Source organism: Nuphar pumila, chromosome 10 (genome assembly GCF_984573655.1).
Source record: "Nuphar pumila chromosome 10, dmNupPumi1.hap1.1, whole genome shotgun sequence".
In the NCBI taxonomy this organism is placed as follows: domain Eukaryota; kingdom Viridiplantae; phylum Streptophyta; class Magnoliopsida; order Nymphaeales; family Nymphaeaceae; genus Nuphar; species Nuphar pumila.
Window position 1 is genome coordinate 8,052,952 of NC_143258.1, and position 20,978 is coordinate 8,073,929.

A 20,978-nucleotide genomic window follows, 5' to 3' on the forward strand; every position below is an offset into this window, starting at 1 on the left:
ATCAATCTGGGTCTGTTTTGAGTCTTTTGACTTAAGTAAGATTCATACCTGGGTCTGTTGAGTCTGCCTTAACTCAACCTAATTCAGACCAGGGATAAAGCAAACCCAGGTTTGAATCAATCTAAGTTTGTTTTGAGTCTTTTGAAAGTGTGTGTATATATATATAGGGTAACTGAAATATGTTTACCATACCAATATGTTTACTGGTATGAACCAAGATTTTCATAGGTTTTTTTACTTTTTAAAAAAAAAATCACCATATTGGATCATTCAATTACGATGTATAACTTGATCTGATTACGATGATCCAATAGTCAATTCCTAGCAAATGGACCACGCCGAATGCATTTGCAGGGTTAGATTTGCAAAAAAATCTATGAAAATCTCAATTCATATCAGCAAACATATTTGGTTGGTAAACATATTCTAGTTTCCCTATAAATATATATACACCCTCCCTCAACCCCCACCCAAGTTTTTTTTAAAGTGTCACACCCACACCTACGTGACATAGCAAAAAAACTAAGAAAATAATAATTTTTGCATTATTTTTATTTCCAAAATATAACAAAACATGTTTTAAAATATATATATATAAAAAAAACAGGAAATGCAAACTTTAAAAAAAATCCCAAAAATATTGTGATACTGTCTTCTGGCAATATTTTAAAAATATCGCGATATATTCCCGATATTATTAGCTACCTTGAAATAGCCGATAATATTGTGATATTTTCAATATATAGGTGATATCAGTGACAGTGATTTGAACACACTGCCTACCATAAAGCATAGAAAAAGGCTTACGACAAGTTGCAATCCTTATTATACTCCAAAATGGGAAGTGACGTCAGACACAAAAAAGTGTATCACAATCAAGGTTGCCAAGAAGGGAAATGGAAATGGGAATGCGTTGGGAAACAAAAACGAGCAACAAGACTTTCTAAAGTTCATGTGAGATGGGAAATGTGTGTGTCTGTGTATATACATATATATAGAGAGAGAAGGGAGTAGTCTGCCTACGTCAGCCTACCAGGAGCAAAGGGGGGTTTCCGAGTTGTTTTTCCCAAATATGACCATGCATAAGCATTCACCATGGTCGATTTGCTAGGAAATGACACTTGGATTATGTTTTTTCGATATAAAAACATGATTTAAGCATTGAATATTTATGACATTTATAAAAAATTTACATAGCAGATTTTCAAATCTTATAAAAACTTACCTGCGCATTTGAATCCAATGATCCATTCCTAAAAAATCAAACACAAAACACATTTGTACGGTCAGATTCGAGAAAAACATGGAAAAGAACACTTTAAAAGCCCCAAAGGGGGTGGTAGGCAAAGATAGGGATGGCAGTGGACCGGGGGGAAACGGGGTCCCGCCCTACCTCGTCCCGTTTGGACTGAGGATGGAGGATATGAAACAGGGATGGAGGCCGGGATGGAGGTTAAAATCCAAACCCGTGCGGGGATGGACTTACGCTTTCTCGCACCCCGCCTTGCCCTACCCAGCCCCATTCCCGATCCCTGTTAGTAAACCTTCCTCTCCTTTAGGGATGGCAGTAGACCGAGGGGAAACGGGGCCCCGCCCCGCCTTGCCCCGTTTGGACCGGTGATAGAGGATATGAAACGGGGATGGAGGTTAAACTCAAAACCCGTGCGGGCATGGAGGCAGGGATGGAGGGCATAATTTTGAGACATGGCAGGGGTGGAGACCTTAGGCACATATCGGTGTAGGAAGTTACTCTCTCTCTCACTCTCTCTCGCTCTTTATATATATATATATATATATATATAGAGAGAGAGAGAGAGAGAGAAATGGGTTTGTGCTAAACGAAATATGCTAAATGAAACATGCTAAATGGGTTTTCTACTTTTTTGGTGTTTTTTTCGCAGTTCTGACCCCATAAATGTGTTGGGCGTGGTCGATTTACGAGGAATCCTGACCTGGATCATGTGTTTTCGATGAAAAAAATGATATTTGGAGCCTTGAAAATTTACAAAGATTTTGAACCATTGATTTTTTGAACATTATAAAAACCCACTCATGTGTCAGAATCGAACACATCAAGAGTTGATCCCTATAAAATCTGAATGGTCAGAATTTAAAAATAAAACAAAAAAACCCTAAAAAACTCATTTAGCACGTTTCATTTAGCATATTTTATTTAACACATACACATTAATAATATATATATATATATATATCATAGTCACCTATATCGTTCAAGGTATTATCTCGGCGAAGGTATTTCTCGAAGAGATTTTCAAAAGTTGAAAAATCTTGAGTTTAAAAAATTGAAAAAATATAAATAATAACCAAAAATATAAGAAAATAATAAGTTTTGCATTATTTTTGTTCCAAAAATATAAAGAAACAAATTTTAAAGGTTTTAAAAATATAAAAGAAACACAAAAATAGGAATTGCAAACTTAAAATATAAAAAAAGAGTTTTTTCTCAAAAATATTGTGATATTATCGTGATATTTTGTCTTCTGGCGATATTTTGAAAATATCACGAGATATTCCCTTTAATATCGGTATTTCTTGTGATATATATATAGTCACTATAATATGAGAACTGGAAATATGAGAACTAATGTGTGAACTGCGATTTTCATGGATTTTTTGTTCTTTTCTCTTGAATCTAACCGTACAGATGTGATCTGCATAATTGGTTTTACAAGAACCCGCTCTTGAATCATCCGATTTTGATGTATAAACGAGATTTTTAAAGGTTTAAAATCAATGGCTCATAATCTTCATAAATATTCAAGCATTCAAAAATCACATTTTTCATAAAAAATACACGATGCAATGGTTTATTCCTAGCAAATTCACCATGCCAAGCACATCCACATGGTTGGACTTGAAAAAAAAGTGTAGGAAATGCCCATATTTCTAGTTTTCATATTTCAGTGAGAGAGAGAGTATTGACAATATGCATGAAGAACATATAAGTTCACACATACTTCTTTACTAATATTATGGTAACTAGTAAGAATTAATAAAAGTTTTTCTATAAATTATATTATTGCATTTGTATGTATTCACACACACACACACACACACACACACACACACATATATATACATATATATATATATATAATGATGCAATAGGTAAATACCCATTAGGGGTATTTTGGTTATTTCAATCCTTATAATAGGTTGTGCCCATTAAGGGCACATTGATACTTTTACTTTATTTTGTTCTTTTTGTCCTTTTTTGTTTTTATAGTGACTATTTCGTCTTTGACCAAAAAGAGCTATTGGGTTCCTTTTGGACTAATCAACATAGAGTTGACTAGTCAATAAAGCCGTTGGTTGTGAGGGACTAATTCTTACAAATTAGGCTTGATTGACATAAGCTCAGCCATGTGATCAGGTTGACATGTTACATTCAATCTTGACACAGATGTGGAAGATATCCCAGGAGGTGAAATTGTGATAATAATCATGCAAAATCATATGATACATTGAACTCTTCATGCAAGAGTTAGATGTATTCCTTTTTTATATCATTTCAAGAAGAGACTTGTTTGCACAATATTATGATTGTATCACTTGAATAAATTATGAGTGCCTTAGTATTTGATACTGCAGTTTGATTTACTTCATACATAAGGAATAACTAGTACTAACAAACACTTAATAATAGAGATCAATAATTTATGAAAATAGTAGCCGTGCAAATAAAAGATTGCACCACCGTATGAAAATAAAGCATCTTATTCATGACTGCTAATAGCCAATGGACTACCGTGCTAGACATTTGTGCTGCATGTGGTCAACCATCATATAAAAATTAGCTTATTAAACAAAAAAATAATCCAATTTTGTGCTGTACTCCTTTGAATTTTTCAATAATATCCTTCTCATGGTTGCTAGTTTTTCATATTTTCCTTCTGATGTTTTTGAAATCCTTGAAAAGAATCAGGCTTTCTACCTGACATATAATGCAACTTTTCTGTAGAGAAATAGACTACTGTAGGAAAGCTCAATATATTCACAGCAAGCAGGCAAACATTTACATATAACACATCAGAAGCTTGACATTTATTGACACAATTACAAGTTTCAAAATAGTGGCTCCAAACTCAGATTATTCACATGAATCCATCAGAAAATCCCAAAAGCAAAGCATTTTGTCTTCAACCATATAATACTGCAAAAAAGGAAAAAAGGAAAAGTGTAAGCTTATGAAAAGTATACCATGAGAACTTCTTCCCCCAAGTATCGGGGCTATTAGAGATGAGATGGAGTCAATAATTAGCAACCGCATCTTGGTGCACTGGCCTTTCACCTATAGAAATGGAAATAATGTACTTTATGCCAAGAAATTTATTTTTCAATACAACATTAAGATCCTGGTAGAACAAAGACCTGAAATGTCGATTCAAGCTGATGCAACACTTCCCATAAATCAAGAATGTCGAGCACTGAACAACAAACGATATTATTCATCACTCCTTTAAGACATCGCACTTCATCCTGTTGGTATTATTGGTGTCAAAGCTATGATATGAAAAACTCAATTACCAGCCCTACACAAAAGGCCAAACATCAAATAGCAACATTTTGCTCGGAAGAAAAATCATGCAAATTGAGCGTAAAACTAACATTGCATTCAAATCCGATACATGTTTAAGAGATACTTCCAGTAGAAAAAATGAACAAAAGTAATTACCTCTTTTGCCAAAGATTTGAGAAGACAACTTGTATAGCATGCAACACGTTTGGCCGAAAATGAATTACATGTGTCCAAGAACATAACAGTACATATGTACTTGTACGCAATATGTGAGGCAGCAGCAAGACAAACCTGTTTATTATTTAAGGAACATAAATAATACACGAAATACTATTACACAGTAACCCAGATAAAACCTTAATATCAAGTCTCCATAACTTCATGATAAAATGAGAGGTACTTTTGGATAAAAAAAAAAAGTGAGATGATTTTTGAGAGAAGCTTTCATTACATCGCACATGATAGCAGTCATCTGCCAAGAATTACTTTTCAATCCTACAGATAGGGCTTAAGAATAATTCCTCAGTTAAACAACTCCTGGAGCACCTCCTAACTTGTAATCATGGACTGTGTACTCTAAGTGACCTCCCAAAAGATTTGAAGAAAAAAAAAAGACATTTGCAGTATCTTTAAAGAGAATACAGACAAATACATACTCATCATAACTTGTACCAGTACAAGAAGTAAAACCTCGTACTTGTGTTTTACCAGAAGAAGATGGGCCCACCAACTCTATCAGTTTTCCTTCACACAAGCCGCCTTCAAGAAGGGAGTCAATCCTGAGCATAAATGTGTATCAATCAATGTTAAAAATACACGACATAAATTAAAGAACCATCCAAAATTTTGTTTCTTTGATTACACAGGCAGAGCTTGCAGTTAGGCTCAACTTGTGACTAAAGTGTGTTCCATGTCAAATTAGCTGCAAAACTAAGTTTGATTGGTGACAATTACAATTGAAAAATGCTTGTAACTTACTATGAAATAAAAGCATTTTTTTTAAGACTATGTACCAAGAGACTGAACAATTCTTGGCCTCAAACTCACAGGAGTCACGTCAAGTTGCCCAAGTCCCTATATTGTTCAAGATGATACACACACATTGCCAGGCTTAAATATGGAGACTCATACAGGTAGCTTGAAGTTCTAACCTAGAGCCCGAGAAAACCAAAGGCCCAACAGTGTATTCAAGTAATTTTCCACGCAGGTTGTTATTTGGTAGCTTGGATGAAATCTCTTTTGATTCTAGACTTGGTATAACTGGCCCAGTCTTAAAGATTTCTCATGGGCTATGCAACATAGTTACTTCTTGAAGACTCAAGAAACCATAGTTGGCAAACTCGGGAATCATCTGAGTCAACTTTGTTCGGATCCCAAATGGATCATCGATCCAGGGTCACTGATCCTAATGCCTATTATGTCTTTTTTATCATGCATTTTATGATTTTAATGCAGAGTTCTTATAGAAAAGGTACTTGTTTTGGAGAATCTAATACTGTTAAGAGAAAATTGTTAATGCTCATGTATAGTTGTATACTTCTATAGCTTAATTATTGGCATGATGTGCTTATTTTAGTTATTTTACAGCTTGAAGTTTGATTATTTGCATGTCTTATTTGTGTGCTAACACTAACAAATACAGTTATAACTCGTCTGAGTTACTGAGTCAACGCACTAACCCGCGAGTCAAGGGTAAGACAATGGGAGTCTGAGTCATGAGTTTGCCAACTGTAGAATGCGATGGGGGTGTACAACCACCTGTGAGTGTAGAGAGAGAGAGAAAGAGAGAGAAAAAGAGAGAGAGACGGCTGCACAATAGAACTCGTTAATTAAGATTAGGGCTTCTCTCTATATTAAATAGAGAGAGGCAAAACAGAAAAATTATATCTAAGTCCTTATGAAAATAATATTTCAGAAAACCTCTAATATAGGAGAGCTTAACCTAAAAACCACCTATTCTCAACACTCCCCCTCAAGCTGGAGCATAGATATCTATCATGCTCAGCTTGTCACAACATCTGGAGAAATTTGGCCTAGCAAGAGGCTTTGTAAACATATATGCAACTTGGTCTTCAGACTTTAGGTATTTTGTAGTGATATGACCAGCTTGAATCATATCTCTTACATAGTGGCAATCAACCTCAATGTGCTTTGTTCTCTCATGAAAGACAGCATTGTTTGCTATATATGTTGCCGCTTTGTTATCACACATCATGGTCATTGGAGAGGAAACCTTCACCTGGAGATCATTAAGAACAGTGCGAACCCATATCAATTCAGCAGTTGTTTGGGCCATAGCCCGATATTCTGATTCTGCACTCGACCTGGAAACCACATTTTGTTTCTTACTTCTCCATGAAATCAAGTTGTCTCCCAAAAACACACAGAATCCTGTGGTAGACTTTCTATCTACTACAGATCCAGCATAGTCAGCATCAGAATAGGCTACTATCTCCAGAGTTCCACTTTTCCTGAACAGTAACCCCTTTCCAGGAGAGGATTTTAGATATCTGAGAATCATTATGGCTGCATTCCAGTGTACCTCAGTTGGTTTGTCCATGAACTGGCTAACTTTGCTTACTGCTAAAGCAATATCTAGTCTGGTCACAGTTACATATAATAACTTCCCTACTAGGAAGCGATAGCTTTTGCTATCAACAGGTTTTGACCCTTCTTCAAACAACTGAACTTTATGGTCCAACATGCTCGTTTCTTTTAATAAGTCAAGAACATACTTCCGTTGAGACAAAACCATCCCTTCACGGCTTCTAGCAACTTCTATACCCAGAAAATACTTGAGTGAACCAAGGTCTTTTGTAACAAAGTGTTTTTGAAGATGAGCCTTTGTGGCTTCAATAGCTTTCACATCATCTTCTGTAAGAATGATGTCATCCACATATACCACCATAACAACTATGCCAGAGCTAGTTTTCTTTATAAAAAGTGTATGATCTGCTACCGATCTATTAAAGCCAAAGCTTGACATCACTTCAAACAACTTTTGAAACCATGCACGAGGACTTTGTTTCAAGCCATAAATCGCCTTTCTCAATCTGCACACCTTCTGACACTCCCCCTCAACCTCAAAACCTGGAGGTTATTGCATGTAAACGGTCTCAGATAGATCCCCATAAAGAAATGCATTTTTCACATCTAATTGACACAAGCTCCAACCGTGCTGAACAAATACTGAGAGAACAAGACGGATGGTACCCATCCGTGCCACAGGAGAAAAAGTTTCAAAGAAGTCAATTTCATATGTCTGAGTATACCCTTTCGCGACTAATCTGGCCTTGTACCTGTCAATAGAACCATCAGATTTGTACTTTATTGTATATACCCATTTACATCCAACAATGTCAGCATCTGGTGTGGAATCAACTAGATCCCAGGTATGCTGAGAGACCAAAGCTGTCATTTCTTCTTGCATAGCTAGCTTCCAGCGATTATCAAGTGTTGCCTGGTGATAGTTCAGAGGAATGATTTCAGCAGACAAGGCTGAAATAAACGACTTCATTTGATGTCCAATTCTGGCATGGGAGACATAATGAGATATGGGATATAAGGTGCATTGTCTTGTCCCCTTTCGTAGAGCAATAGGCCTGCTATCATCATCCTGAAGATCACTACTGTCAGTAAAACTTACCTTAGGAGAAGAAGAAGATGAAGGCTCTTGCGGAAGTGGAGCTCTACGCACATATACCAATGGAGGATTATTAAATATGGAAGAGGATAAAGTTTGGTTCGGTAAGGAGGGCACAGATTCCAAAGGAAAAGGAGGGATAGGTAATGGAAAAGATTCAGCTGGATCAACCTGCAGCGAGGAACCGGAACTAGAGTAATATGGAGAGGATTCCAAGAAAGATACATCCGCAATGACATACTCTCGGCGAGAAATAGGATCATAACATCGATAGCCCTTTTGATTTTTTGGATAACCGATAAATATGCATTTTGTAGCTTGAGCGGCTAATTGATCACGGTCAGGGCCAAGTTTGTGTACAAAACAAACACATCCAAGTATTTTTGGTGATAAGGAAAAAAGTGGGGCATCAGGTTTTAGGATATGTAATGGAATTTGATCACCCACAGAAGACGAAGGCATGCGGTTGATCAGATAGCAAGCAGTGGTAATCGCATCACCCCAGTATAAGGCAGGAACATTTGATTGAATCATAATGGTCCTGGCAACATCAAGGAGGTGCCGATGTTTTCGCTCAGCCACCCCATTTTGTTGAGATGAATAGGCACAGGAAGTTTGGGGTTGGATGCCATGATCTTGGTAAAATTGTAACAGACCTTTTGATTTAAACTCGAGAGCATTATCAGTGCGAACAATCTTGACAATAGATTCAAACTGAGTTTTTATTTCAAGAATTAGGGATTTGATAAGACTTGGAACTTCAGATCGTTCTTTTATTAAAAAAACCCATGATAACTTAGAGAAATCATCAACAATAACAATATAATAACGACACTGAGTCCTAGTAGGAATCTTACTAGGACCCCATACATCTGCTTGAAGAAGTTCAAAAACTTTATTACTAGACTGACTCTGATTCGAAGGGAACGAGCTTTGATGATGCTTGCCCAACTGACATGCTTCACACTGAAATGATGTGGTGGAAGGAATCTGAGGAAAGACCGACCAAAGCTTTGACAATGAAGGATGACCAAGACGACGATGCCACTGAACAGGACTGAATGAATGTTCCACTGCAGCATGAACAGAATGTAATGAAATATGCGGAAGAATCCAAGAATGCTAAAGCATTCACTATGTTCCACACGGACAAATGCAACAAGCATAAGAGAGGAAATCCACTAAGGGATATACGAAGGGCCTTATAAAAAGGCTACACACATGAAAAATAATATCACTATTATTGAAGAGGAGCTCTCAAGAGCAATACAACATACAAGGGGGGTTCCCCCTATTTATAAGGAAAGGAGACCAAAGGGTCTCCCAATAGAGTCGTTGGGAGCCCCCAACGGTCACAATTGTGACCGTTGGGGGCCCCAACAACTCCATTTTGGGGCCCCTTTTCGGTATCCAAAATTAAATTTAAAAAATAAAAAATAAAAAACAGTGAAATAAAAGAAATAAAACAAGTACCCCTATTGGGTACTTGTGAAAAGACCATAATACCCCTATCGGGTATTATGGTGAATATACATCTATATTTATATATAGATGTATTATTACATATTATTACATATGTTTTAACACACCCCCTCAAACTTTACAGGGGAATGACCGAAAGTTTGCCAAGAAGGAACAAGAAGCGAGGAGCAGGCAGGACTTTGGTAAAGAAATCTGCAAGTTGATATTTTGAAGTGACATATGGCAGTGTAACTGTCCCACGAAGATATTCATCACGTACATAATGACAGTCCATTTCAATATGTTTAGTCCTCTCATGAAAGGTGTGGTTGCTGGCAATGTAGATGGCACTTTTGTTGTCGCAACAAAGCTTCGAAGCACCGGTAATTTTGACTCCCATATCTTGAAGAAGACTTCGAAGCCACACAAGCTCCATTGTAGTAGTTGCCATAGCCCTGTATTCTGCTTCAGTAGAAGACAATGAGACTTTCTGTTGTTTCTTGCACCTCCAAGCAATTAGCGAATCTCCTAGAAAAACACAAAAGCCAGTAGTTGAGATTCGATCATTTGGGTTTCCTCCCCAGTCAGCATCAGTATAAGTCAGTAAGTCTAAAGAAGAGAGTGAGGATAGGAATAGCCCTTTAGTCAAAGTATTTTTGATGTATCGAATGATCCGGAGCACAGCACTCATATGCACAGATGTAGGAGCATGCTCAAATTAGCTTGCAGAGTGCATAGCATGAGCAATATCCGGCCTGGTGATAGTCAGATAGGTGAGGGAGACTATGAGTTGCCTGTAGGGCGTAGGATCATCTAGCAGAACTCCATCCTCCAGTCGTAGTTTAGCATTGATAACCTCGGGAGTCCACCTTTTTGTCATCTGAAATCCCAGATTTGGAACATATGTCTGCAGCAAGCTTCATCTGTGACAATATATACCCTCGAGGAGAGTATGCTACTTCTATACCCAGAAAGTACCTGAGAAAACCCAGATCAGACATATCAAAATTATGTTTTAACATATTTTTAACATTAAGAATACCACTTTCATCATTGTCAGTGATGATCATATCATCAACATAAAGCAGAAGGATGATGATACTATTACCTGCACGTTTAACAAAAAGAGCAGTGTCAGTATAACATGAGTCAAATCCCAATTTTAACATGATAGCACTAAATCTATCATATGAAGACTTAGGGGCTTGTTTAAGACCATATAAAGCTTTTAATAACCGAAGAGTTTGACCTTGGTTAACGCTAATTCCCGGCGGAGGGTCCATATATACTTCTTCATTTAATTGACCATTAAGAAAGGCATTTTTAAGATCTAATTGGAATATAGGCCATTTCTTAGATGATGCTACCGCTATTAAAGTTCTAACGCTTGTCATGCGAGCCACGGGAGCAAAAGTCTCCTCATAATCGATGTCATATTCTTGTGAGTATCCCTTAGCAACTAATCTAGCCTTATAACGTTCTAGGGAACCATCACTTTTAGTTTTGACCTTGTAGACCCATCGACATCCTATAGCTTTCTTATTTGGAGGAAGAAGAACTATTTTCCAAGTTTTAGCCTTATTTAAAGCATCTAGTTCAACTTTCATTGCTTCAACCCAATGAGGTATATTTTTTGCTTGATTATAATGGGAAGGCTCATAGTAAGAATGCAAGGTTATTAGACAAGCTCTATAGTTAGGTGAGAGAGTTTCATATGAGACAAACCTATTAGGTGGAATTGATGTTCTAGAAGAATGCCTAAGAGAGGTTTCTTCTAGGGGTTCATTAAGCCGCAAGAATTTTTCTAAAGCACTAATAGGTTGGGCTTCCTCACACCGAGTGTAAACTTGGAGATTGTCACCATTAGTTGGTGATACATCATTATCATGAGAATCATGAGTATTTTCTAAAACTTCTGGATGACTCAAAGAGTCATCATTTGAATCTTCTAAAAGATCATTGATAAACATATAATCAATTTCATTTGGTTTTTTCAATATTTCAAATCCATTTTCATCTTCTAAAAAGGTCACATCTTTGGAGACAAATAATTTATTGTTTTTATGGTCAAAGCATCTATAGCCCTTTTGGTTTTCACCATATCCTAAAAAAACACATTTTATTGCTTTAGGTGACAATTTATCTCTTTTATGTAAAAGAACAAAGCATTTACACCCAAAAATCCGAAAACGATTGTAGTCGGGTGTCATATTAAAAAGTTTTTCATAAGGAGAGATATTATTCAATTTTGAAGATGGCATCCTATTGATTAAATAGGTGGAGGTTAACACGGCTTCGGCCCAAAAATTTTTAGGAATATTTTTAGAAATGAGTAAGGATCTAGTGGTTTCCAAGATATGCCTATGTTTTCTTTCTGCTAGACCGTTTTGTTGAGGAGTTCTTGGGCAAGATTTTTAATGACAAATGCCATGTTGTTTTAGATATGATTGAAAATCATTTGATAAGTACTCTCCACCCGAATCGGATCTAAGAATGGATATTTGACTTTGAAATTGATTTTGAATTTTTGCATGGAATTCTTTAAAGAAGTTAAAAACTTCCGATTTAAAGTTAAGAAAATAGATCCATACATATCTAGTATAATCATCAATAAAAGTAACATAATATGAATAACCACCTTTAGATAGAACCGGAGATGGCCGCCAAACATCGAAATGCACCAATTCAAAAGGTCTTGTTGTCACAAAGGTTCTAATAGGAAATGGAGTAGACTTCATTTTGTCAAAAATGCAATCTTTACAATTGATATCTTTTTCTTTACAAAACTTGTGTCCAAAAGGAAAAAGGTACATTTTAGAGTAACTTGGATGTCCAAGCCTTTTATGCCAAGTTTCAATATTTTTGTCTTGGACATAAGTACAAAATGAGGTATTTGGAAGCATTAAGTTATCCATAAAATAAAGGTCTCCCTTCCTATGGCCTTGCCCAATCCGCTTCCCGGACCGGAGATCCTGCACAAAGCACCCTTGGGATGAGAAAGATATTTCACATCCATTGTCGGCTATTTGAGAAATGGAAAAGAGGTTAAGATTTAATTTTGGAACTATTCTAACTTTTGGAACAAGGAAATTTTGAACATTTTTAGAATCAAGAGTTCCAACACCATTTATTTTGAGAAAAGTTTCATCGACCGTAGAGACACAAGACATTTTTGAATTGCTGTGCACATTGGTTAATGCATTTTCATGAGGGGTCATGTGAAAAGAAGCTCTGGAATCTAAAATCCAAGAGTACGTACCGGGAGGTGATGATGAGGCAATGGCGGCACCGGAGGTGGAAGATGTAGCCTTTAGAATTTGTTGGAGAGCCAAGGAAATTTGTCCAAGAGTATCTTTGAGATCCCCGTTCTTGCCTTCATCTTCTTTGGTGGATGATTCTTCAACGGAAGCCACCTTTGGCTTGAATGCTCCATTTAGCTTTGGGCAAACGGGTTTAATATGCCCCGGCTCATAACAATGATGACATATAATCATTTTTCTTCCACCACTCCCTTGCTTACCAAAATGAGGTGGTTTGTATGTTTTGACATGATTGTCGGGTTTAGATACGGCAAGAACTTCATCAATGCTTTTACCCATATTATGCCTAGTCTCTTCTTGAGTAATCTCGGCAATAGCCTCTTATAAGGGAGGAAACGTAGATCTATGGAGAAGTGAGGATCTAACTTGTTCAAATTCGGGACGAAGCCCAAATAAAAATTGAAACAATCTATCTTGGTCCATTTGTTTTTGTCTTAGTACCACATCCTCCATAGACACCCATTTAGGCTCTAAAAGAGCTAATTCATCCCACAAAGGATTTAGAGCACTATAATAGTCTTGTATGCTCATGTCACCTTGTTTTGTGGTTCTCACTTTTTCTTGCAAAAAATAAGCTCTTGCAAGATCCTTTTGGGTAAACATACCATTCATAAAAAACCAAACTTCATTTGCCCGGCGGAATTTTGCAATATTTGCACATACCTTAAGTTCAACATTATTCATAAACCATGCTAGGATTTTTGCATGGTTGCTCTCCCAATCTTCCATTTGGTGATGATAATCTTCAATAGCCTTGAGACGAGCATCGCCTTCAAGTGCTTTCTCTTGATCTTCTTCCATCTTTGTGAGCTTAAGTTGGGGTTCCGGAATGGTTCCCATTACATAACCCCAAAGCTTCTTACCTTTGAGATTATTCTCCATTGCGGATGCCCACATCATGTAATTTTTCCCATTGAGCTTGAATGATAGATCGATCTTGACTTCCATTGCTAAAAAATGGAGGTGTGAGAAAAAAAGGAAGTAGAGAGATACACGATTTTACCTTAGAAGATCGTATGGCTCTGATATCATGTAATGAAATATGCGGAAGAATCCAAGAATGCTAAAGCATTCACTATGTCCCACACGGACAAATGCAACAAGCATAAGAGAGGAAATCCACTAAGGGATATACGAAGGGCCTTATAAAAAGGCTACACACATGAAAAATAATATCACTATTATTGAAGAGGAGCTCTCAAGAGCAATACAACATACTCTTAAAATGTATCTAATATATATATATATATTCTGTATATTACAAAATACCTGATAGGGGTAGTTTTGTAATTTCATAATAGTTGTTTTAGAAAACAACTATTTTCAGTTTTCTTTTAAATGTATTTTTCTTTTTTATTTTTTTCCTTTTATTTTTTGTATTTTTTAAATATCAAAAAGGGGCTCCAACATAGTCGTTGGAGCCCCCAACGGTCACAAATGTGACCGTTGGGGGCTCCCAACGACTCCATGGGAGCCCCCTTTTTGGCTCCCCTTTTGAGGCTTTTTGCCTCCTCCTCTCTCCTCTTCCTTTTGTATAAATAGGGGTGATCCCCTTGTATATTTTTCATTCTTGAGAGCTTCTCTCTCTTTTCAATAAGAGGCTTTGTATATTGTTGCCTTCTTAAAGGCTTGTGCTTGTATTGTCCCTTCGTGGACTTGTGATATTGTCTCTTTTTCATTGTTGTATGTGCTTGTATGCACTCTTTATATTTCCGCAATATCTCATTACATGGTATCAGAGCCACTCGATTCTTGAAGGAAAGGTGTGGTTCGTGTTATTTCATATCCAATAGATATCTTCTCACTTCTTGGCAACATCATGGAGACAAAAATTGACCTTTCTTTCAAGCTCAATGGAAAGAATTATATGATGTGGGCATCGGCAATGGAAAATAATCTCAAAGGGAAGAAGCTTTGGGGTTTTGTCATGGGTTCCGTTCCGGAACCTAAGCTTATGCTCACGAAGATTGAAGAAGGTCAAGAAAAGGCTCTTGAAGGAGATGCTCGCATCAAGGCCATTGAAAGTCATCAAAAGGAAGTGGAAGATTGGGAAAGCAATCACGCAAAAATCCTTGCGTGGTTTATGAATAACGTGGAGCTTAAGGTATGTGCTAATATAGCAAAATTCCGTAGAGCCAATGAGGCTTGGTCCTTTATGAAGGGTATGTATACCCAAAAGGATCTTGCAAGAAAAGATTAGAACCACCAAGCAAGGTGATTCTAGCATTCAAGACTATTATAGTGCTTTAAACCCACTATGGGATGAATTGGCTCTCTTGGAGCCAAAATGGGTTTCTATGGAAGACATTGATTTAAGGCAAAAACAAATGGAACAAGAGCGGTTGTTTCAATTTCTTTTTGGGCTACGTCCCGAATTTGAGCAAGTGAGATCTTCACTTCTTCATAGATCTATTTTTCCTCCTATTGAGGATGCTATTGCCGAAATCACTCAAGAGGAGACAAGGCTTGGCATGAGTAAGCATGTTGATGAAGTCCTTGCCGTATCCAAACCGGGTAATAATGTTAGAACCTATAAGCCTCCTCATTTTGGGAAACAAGGAAACTACAATGGAGGAAGAAAAATGATTGTTTGTCATTATTGCAATGAGCCGGGTCACATTAGACCCGCTTGTCCTAAGCTTATTGGAACCTTCAAGCCTAAAGTGGCTTCTCTTGAGGAAACCACCACCAAAGAAGATGAAGGCAAGAACAATGACATCAAAGAAACTCTTGGACAAATATCTATGGCTCTCCAACAAATGCTAAAAGTTTCTTCCTCCACATCGGGTGCGGCTATTGCTTCATCATCTTCACCCGGTACGTATTCTTGGATCCTTGACTCCGGAGCTTCTTTTCATATGACCCCTCATGAAAATGCACTTGTTGATGTTTGCACCAATTCAAAGGACTCTTGTGTCTCTACGGCCGATGGAACTTTTTTAAAAATTTCAAGTATTGGTTCTTTTAAAGATTCACAAAATTTTTGTGTTCCAAAAGTAAGAGTTGTTCTTAAACTAAATTTAAACCTATTTTCGGTTTCTCAAATTGCCGACCATGGATGTGAAATATCTTTCTCATCTAATGGTTGCTTTGTGCAGGATCTCCGGTCCGAGAAGCGGATTGGGCAAGGCCATAGAAAGGGAGACCTATATTATATGGACCATCTTGATCTCCCTACAAATTTTTTTTGTTCTTATGTCCAAGAAAAAAACATGGCAACTTGGCATAAAAGACTTGGTCATCCAAGTTATTCCAAAATGTATCTCTTTCCTTTTGGAAACAAATTTTGTAAGGAAAAAGAAATTAATTGCAAAGATTGCATTTTTGGAAAAATGAAGTCTATTCCATTTCCAACTAGAACTTTTCTTTCATCAAGGCCTTTTGAATTGGTGCATTCGGATGTTTGGGGGCCTTCTCCGGTTATGTCTAAAGAGGGTTATTCATATTATGTCACGTTTATTGATGATTTTACTCGGTATGTTTGGATTTATTTCCTTAGTCATAAATCGGAAGTATTTACTTTCTTTAAAGATTTTCATAAAAAGGTTCAAAATCAATTTCAAAGTAACATATCTATTTTAAGATCCGATTCCGGTGGCGAATACTTATCTCACGAATTCCAAAACTATTTAACCCAAAATGGCATTTGCCATCAAAAGTCATGTCCTAGGACTCCCCAACAAAATGGCCTAGCGGAAAGGAAACATAGGCATATTATTGAAACCGCTAGAACATTACTTATTTCTAAGAATATTCCAAAGAAGTTTTGGGCCGAAGCCGTCTTAACCTCAATCTATTTAATCAATAGAATGCCCTCTTCTAAGTTAAAAAATGCTTCTCCATATGAAAAACTCTTTAAATTTTCACCCGATTTCAATCGTCTTCGTATTTTTTGTTGCAAATGTTTTGTCCTATCACACAAAAGGGATAAGTTATCTCCAAAAGCAATTGAATGTGTATTTCTAGGAAATGGTGAAAATCAAAAAGGGTATAGATGTTATGATTTTAAGAATGATAAATTATATATTTCAAAAGACGTAACATTTCTAGAAGAAGAAAACGGTTTTGATAAACTAGAGGAAACAAATGAAATTGACTATATATTCTTTTATGATCTTATTGATGACATACAAGAAGATTTTCTTGAAAACATTGATGATTCTCGTGAGGTATCCCCTCTTGACATAACACCCTCAAATGATAGTGATTCTAATATAAATGCTCATGATAGCGATACCAATATAAATGTTTACTCAAGAAGAAATCAAGAAAATCCTATTAGTGCCCTCAAAAAATACTCTCAAATTTCTAAATCCACTGAGGAACCACAAGTTAGGCATTCTTCTAGAATATCAATACCTCCAAATAGGTTTGTATCCTATGATTCCTTAACTCCCAACTATCGGGCATATTTAATAACCTTACACTCTTATTTTGAACCGGCACATTATAATCAAGCTAAATCTATACCTCATTGGGTTGAAGCAATGCAAGTTGAACTTAATGTGCTAAAAAAGGCCAATACTTGGGAAATAGTTAATCTACCCTCACACAAAAAACCTATTGGTTGTCGCTGGGTCTTCAAAGTTAAAACTAAAAGCGATGGTTCTTTAGAACGATATAAAGCTAGATTAGTTGCTAAGGGATACTCCCAAGAATATGGCATTGATTACGAAGAAACATTCGCTCCTGTAGCTCGAATGACCAGTGTTAGGACTTTAATAGCTGTTGCATCAACCAAAAAATGGCCCATTTATCAACTTGATGTAAAAAATGCTTTTTTAAATGGAAGTTTAAGTGAAGAAGTTTATATGGATCCCCCACCCGGAATAAATCTTAAGCAAGGTCAAACTCTTCAGCTTTTAAAGGCATTATATGGCCTTAAACAAGCTCATAAGGCTTGGTATGATCGTTTCAGTGATATCATGATAAAGTTAGGATTTCACTCTTGTTATACTGACACTGCTCTTTTTGTCAAACATGCAGGTTCTAGTATCGTAATTTTGTTGCTTTATGTTGATGATATGATTATCACTGGGAATGATCAAAATAGTATTATTAATGTTAAAAATATGTTAAAAAATAATTTTGATATGTCTGACTTAGGTTTTCTCAGATATTTTGTTGCTTTATGTTGATGATATGATTATCACTGGGAATGATCAAAATAGTATTATTAATGTTAAAAATATGTTAAAAAATAATTTTGATATGTCTGACTTAGGTTTTCTCAGATATTTTCTTGGAATTGAAGTTGCATACTCTCCTAGAGGATATATTTTGTCACAGATGAAGCTTGCTGCAGATATATGTTCTAAGTCTGGGATTTCCGATGAAAAGAAAGTAGAGACTCCCGAGGTTATTAATGCCAAATTGCGGTTGGAAGATGGGGTTCTTCTGGAAGATCCTACACCTTACAGACAACTCATTGGGTCTCTTACCTATTTAACTATCACCAGACCAGATATCACTCATGCGGTTCACTCTGTTAGCCAATTTCAGCATGCTCCTACAACTGTGCATATGAGTGCTGTTCTCTGAATCATCCGCTACATTCGGAATACCATCAATAAAGGGCTATTTCTATCCTCCTCTTCTTCCTTGAATCTTCTTGCTTATACTGATGCTGATTGGGGAGGTAATCCCAATGATCGAGTCTCAACTACTGGTTTTTGTGTTTTTCTAGGAGACTCTTTGATTGCCTGGCGATGCAAGCAGCAGAAAGTTTCACTATCATCCACTGAAGCTGAGTACAGGGCTATGGCAACCACGACAATAGAACTTGTATGGCTTCGCAGTTTGCTTAAAGACATGGGAGTTGATATCACCGAAGCCTCAAAGCTTTGTTGTGACAACAAGAGTGCCATCTATATTGCGAGCAATCATACTTTTCATGAGCGTACAAAACATATCGAAATGGATTGCCACTATGTCCGTGACGAATTCTCGCGAGGAACTATTTTTATTCCGTATGTCACTTCAGAATATCAGTTGGCGGACTTCTTCACTAAAGCTCTTCCGGCTCCTCGCTTCATGTTTCTTCTTGGCAAACTTTCCGTCATATCCCCGTAAAGTTTGAGGGGAGGTGTTAAAATGTATCTAATATATATATATATATATATATATATATATATATATATATATATATATATTTGTATATTACAAAATACCCGATAGGGGTAGTTTTGTAATTTCATAATAGTTGTTTTAGAAAACAACTATTTTCAGTTTTCTTTTAAATGTATTTTTCTTTTTTATTTTTTTCCTTTTATTTTTTGTATTTTTTAAATATCAAAAAGGGGCTCCAACATAGAGTCGTTGGAGCCCCCAACGGTCACAAATGTGACCGTTGGGGGCTCCCAACGACTCCATGGGAGCCCCCTTTTTGGCTCCCCTTTTGAGGCTTTTTGCCTCCTCCTCTCTCCTCTTCCTTTTGTATAAATAGGGGTGATCCCCTTGTATATTTTTCATTCTTGAGAGCTTCTCTCTCTTTTCAATAAGAGGCTTTGTATATTGTTGCCTTCTTAAAGGCTTGTGCTTGTATTGTCCCTTCGTGGACTTGTGATATTGTCTCTTTTTCATTGTTGTATGTGCTTGTATGCACTCTTTATATTTCTGCAATATCTCATTACACATACAAGGGGGGTTCCCCCTATTTATAAGGAAAGGAGACCAAAGGGGCTCCCAATAGAGTCGTTGGGAGCCCCCAACGGTCACAATTGTGACCGTTGGGGGCCCCAACAACTCCATTGTGGGGCCCCTTTTCGGTATCCAAAATTACATTTAAAAAAAAAAAACAAAAAATAAAAACAGTGAAATAAAAGAAATAAAACAAGTACCCCTATTGGGTACTTGTGAAAAGACCATAATACCCCTATCGGGTATTATGGTGAATATACATCTATATTTATATATAGATGTATTATTACATATTATTATATATGTTTTAACACAGAACCCATTGGATGATGTAGGTAGTAAAGTCCATTTTCTTCATAGCCTCCACCTATCTTCTTCCCCGTCAGCAAATCCTGAAAATGACAACCCATTGGATCAAATATTACTCTACAGTTTTGTTCTTTTATAAGGCAACTAACAGAAAGTAAACTTTGAGGAAAGTTTGGAGCATGAAGAGCATTTTTCAACTGTAATGAGGAGGATATAGAAATATTTCCCTGACCAGCAACCGGGGAGGAGCTCCCATCGGCTAATGAGACTCCAAGTTGAGCCTTAATGACCTTTAGATCTGAAAAAACACGTGAATTTCCACACAAATGTCTGGATGCACCAGAGTCAATAACCCACTTACTATCATTCAGATGGAGATGATTTCCGGTTGAATAGGCAACCCCAGCTATAGGAGTGGGGGAACTCAAAGGACGAAGAGCAATCAACTCATCATATTCCGCACGACTAAGAGTGATACTACTTTCATTTGTAGTGATATTCTCTGGTGCATTTGTTGCCTCAATAGTAGTAACATTTGCTTTAGGGTTATATGACTTTGATGAAGAAGAGATTGGCTGACCATGCTTATCCCAGCAACGATCTTCTAAATGTCCAGATTTTCCACAGAATATACATTGAAGCCTTCCTCTGCCTCCCATACCACGTCCACGTCCTTGTCCTCTGATATTCTGAATATTTCCACGCCCATAACTAGATGGGACAACAAGAGCAGATGACTGAGTCACAGGCTGAGATTGTGGCAGAGAGATCACAAGTCTACTCAGACGATTGTAAGCATCAGCAAGAGTGGGAACATCTGAACCAGTCAACATTTGAACTTTTGCAACAGAGAAATCTTAAGAAAGACCTGTAAGAAAACGAGCAACCATGGTTTGTTCTTGATGATCCTTTTGCTTCGAGCAACAAAGAGGCCTGTGAGCATTAAGTCTTTCAAACGCAGCTTTGACAGAAGCATAGTACTGGGTCAAGGTCTGATCTCCCTGTTGCAAGTTATATATTTCATGTTCAACTTGCAGGATATGACTCACATTCGTTTCTTGTGAGT

At 36.9% G+C, this 20,978-nt stretch overlaps 1 protein-coding gene across 1 annotated transcript in view; it reads right to left on the reverse strand.

Annotated features, from left to right (window-relative positions):
• RAD51D (DNA repair RAD51-like protein) overlaps positions 1-20,978 on the reverse strand; it is a 160,059-nt gene that overhangs the window by 95,735 nt on the left and 43,346 nt on the right. The window contains exons 4-7 of the mRNA XM_090018827.1: positions 5,238-5,319; positions 4,697-4,831; positions 4,393-4,500; positions 4,222-4,312 (exon numbers count right to left, since the gene is read on the reverse strand). Coding sequence (XP_089874953.1) covers positions 4,222-4,312; positions 4,393-4,500; positions 4,697-4,831; positions 5,238-5,319 — 416 coding nt within the window. The remainder of the gene's footprint in view (positions 1-4,221; positions 4,313-4,392; positions 4,501-4,696; positions 4,832-5,237; positions 5,320-20,978) is intronic.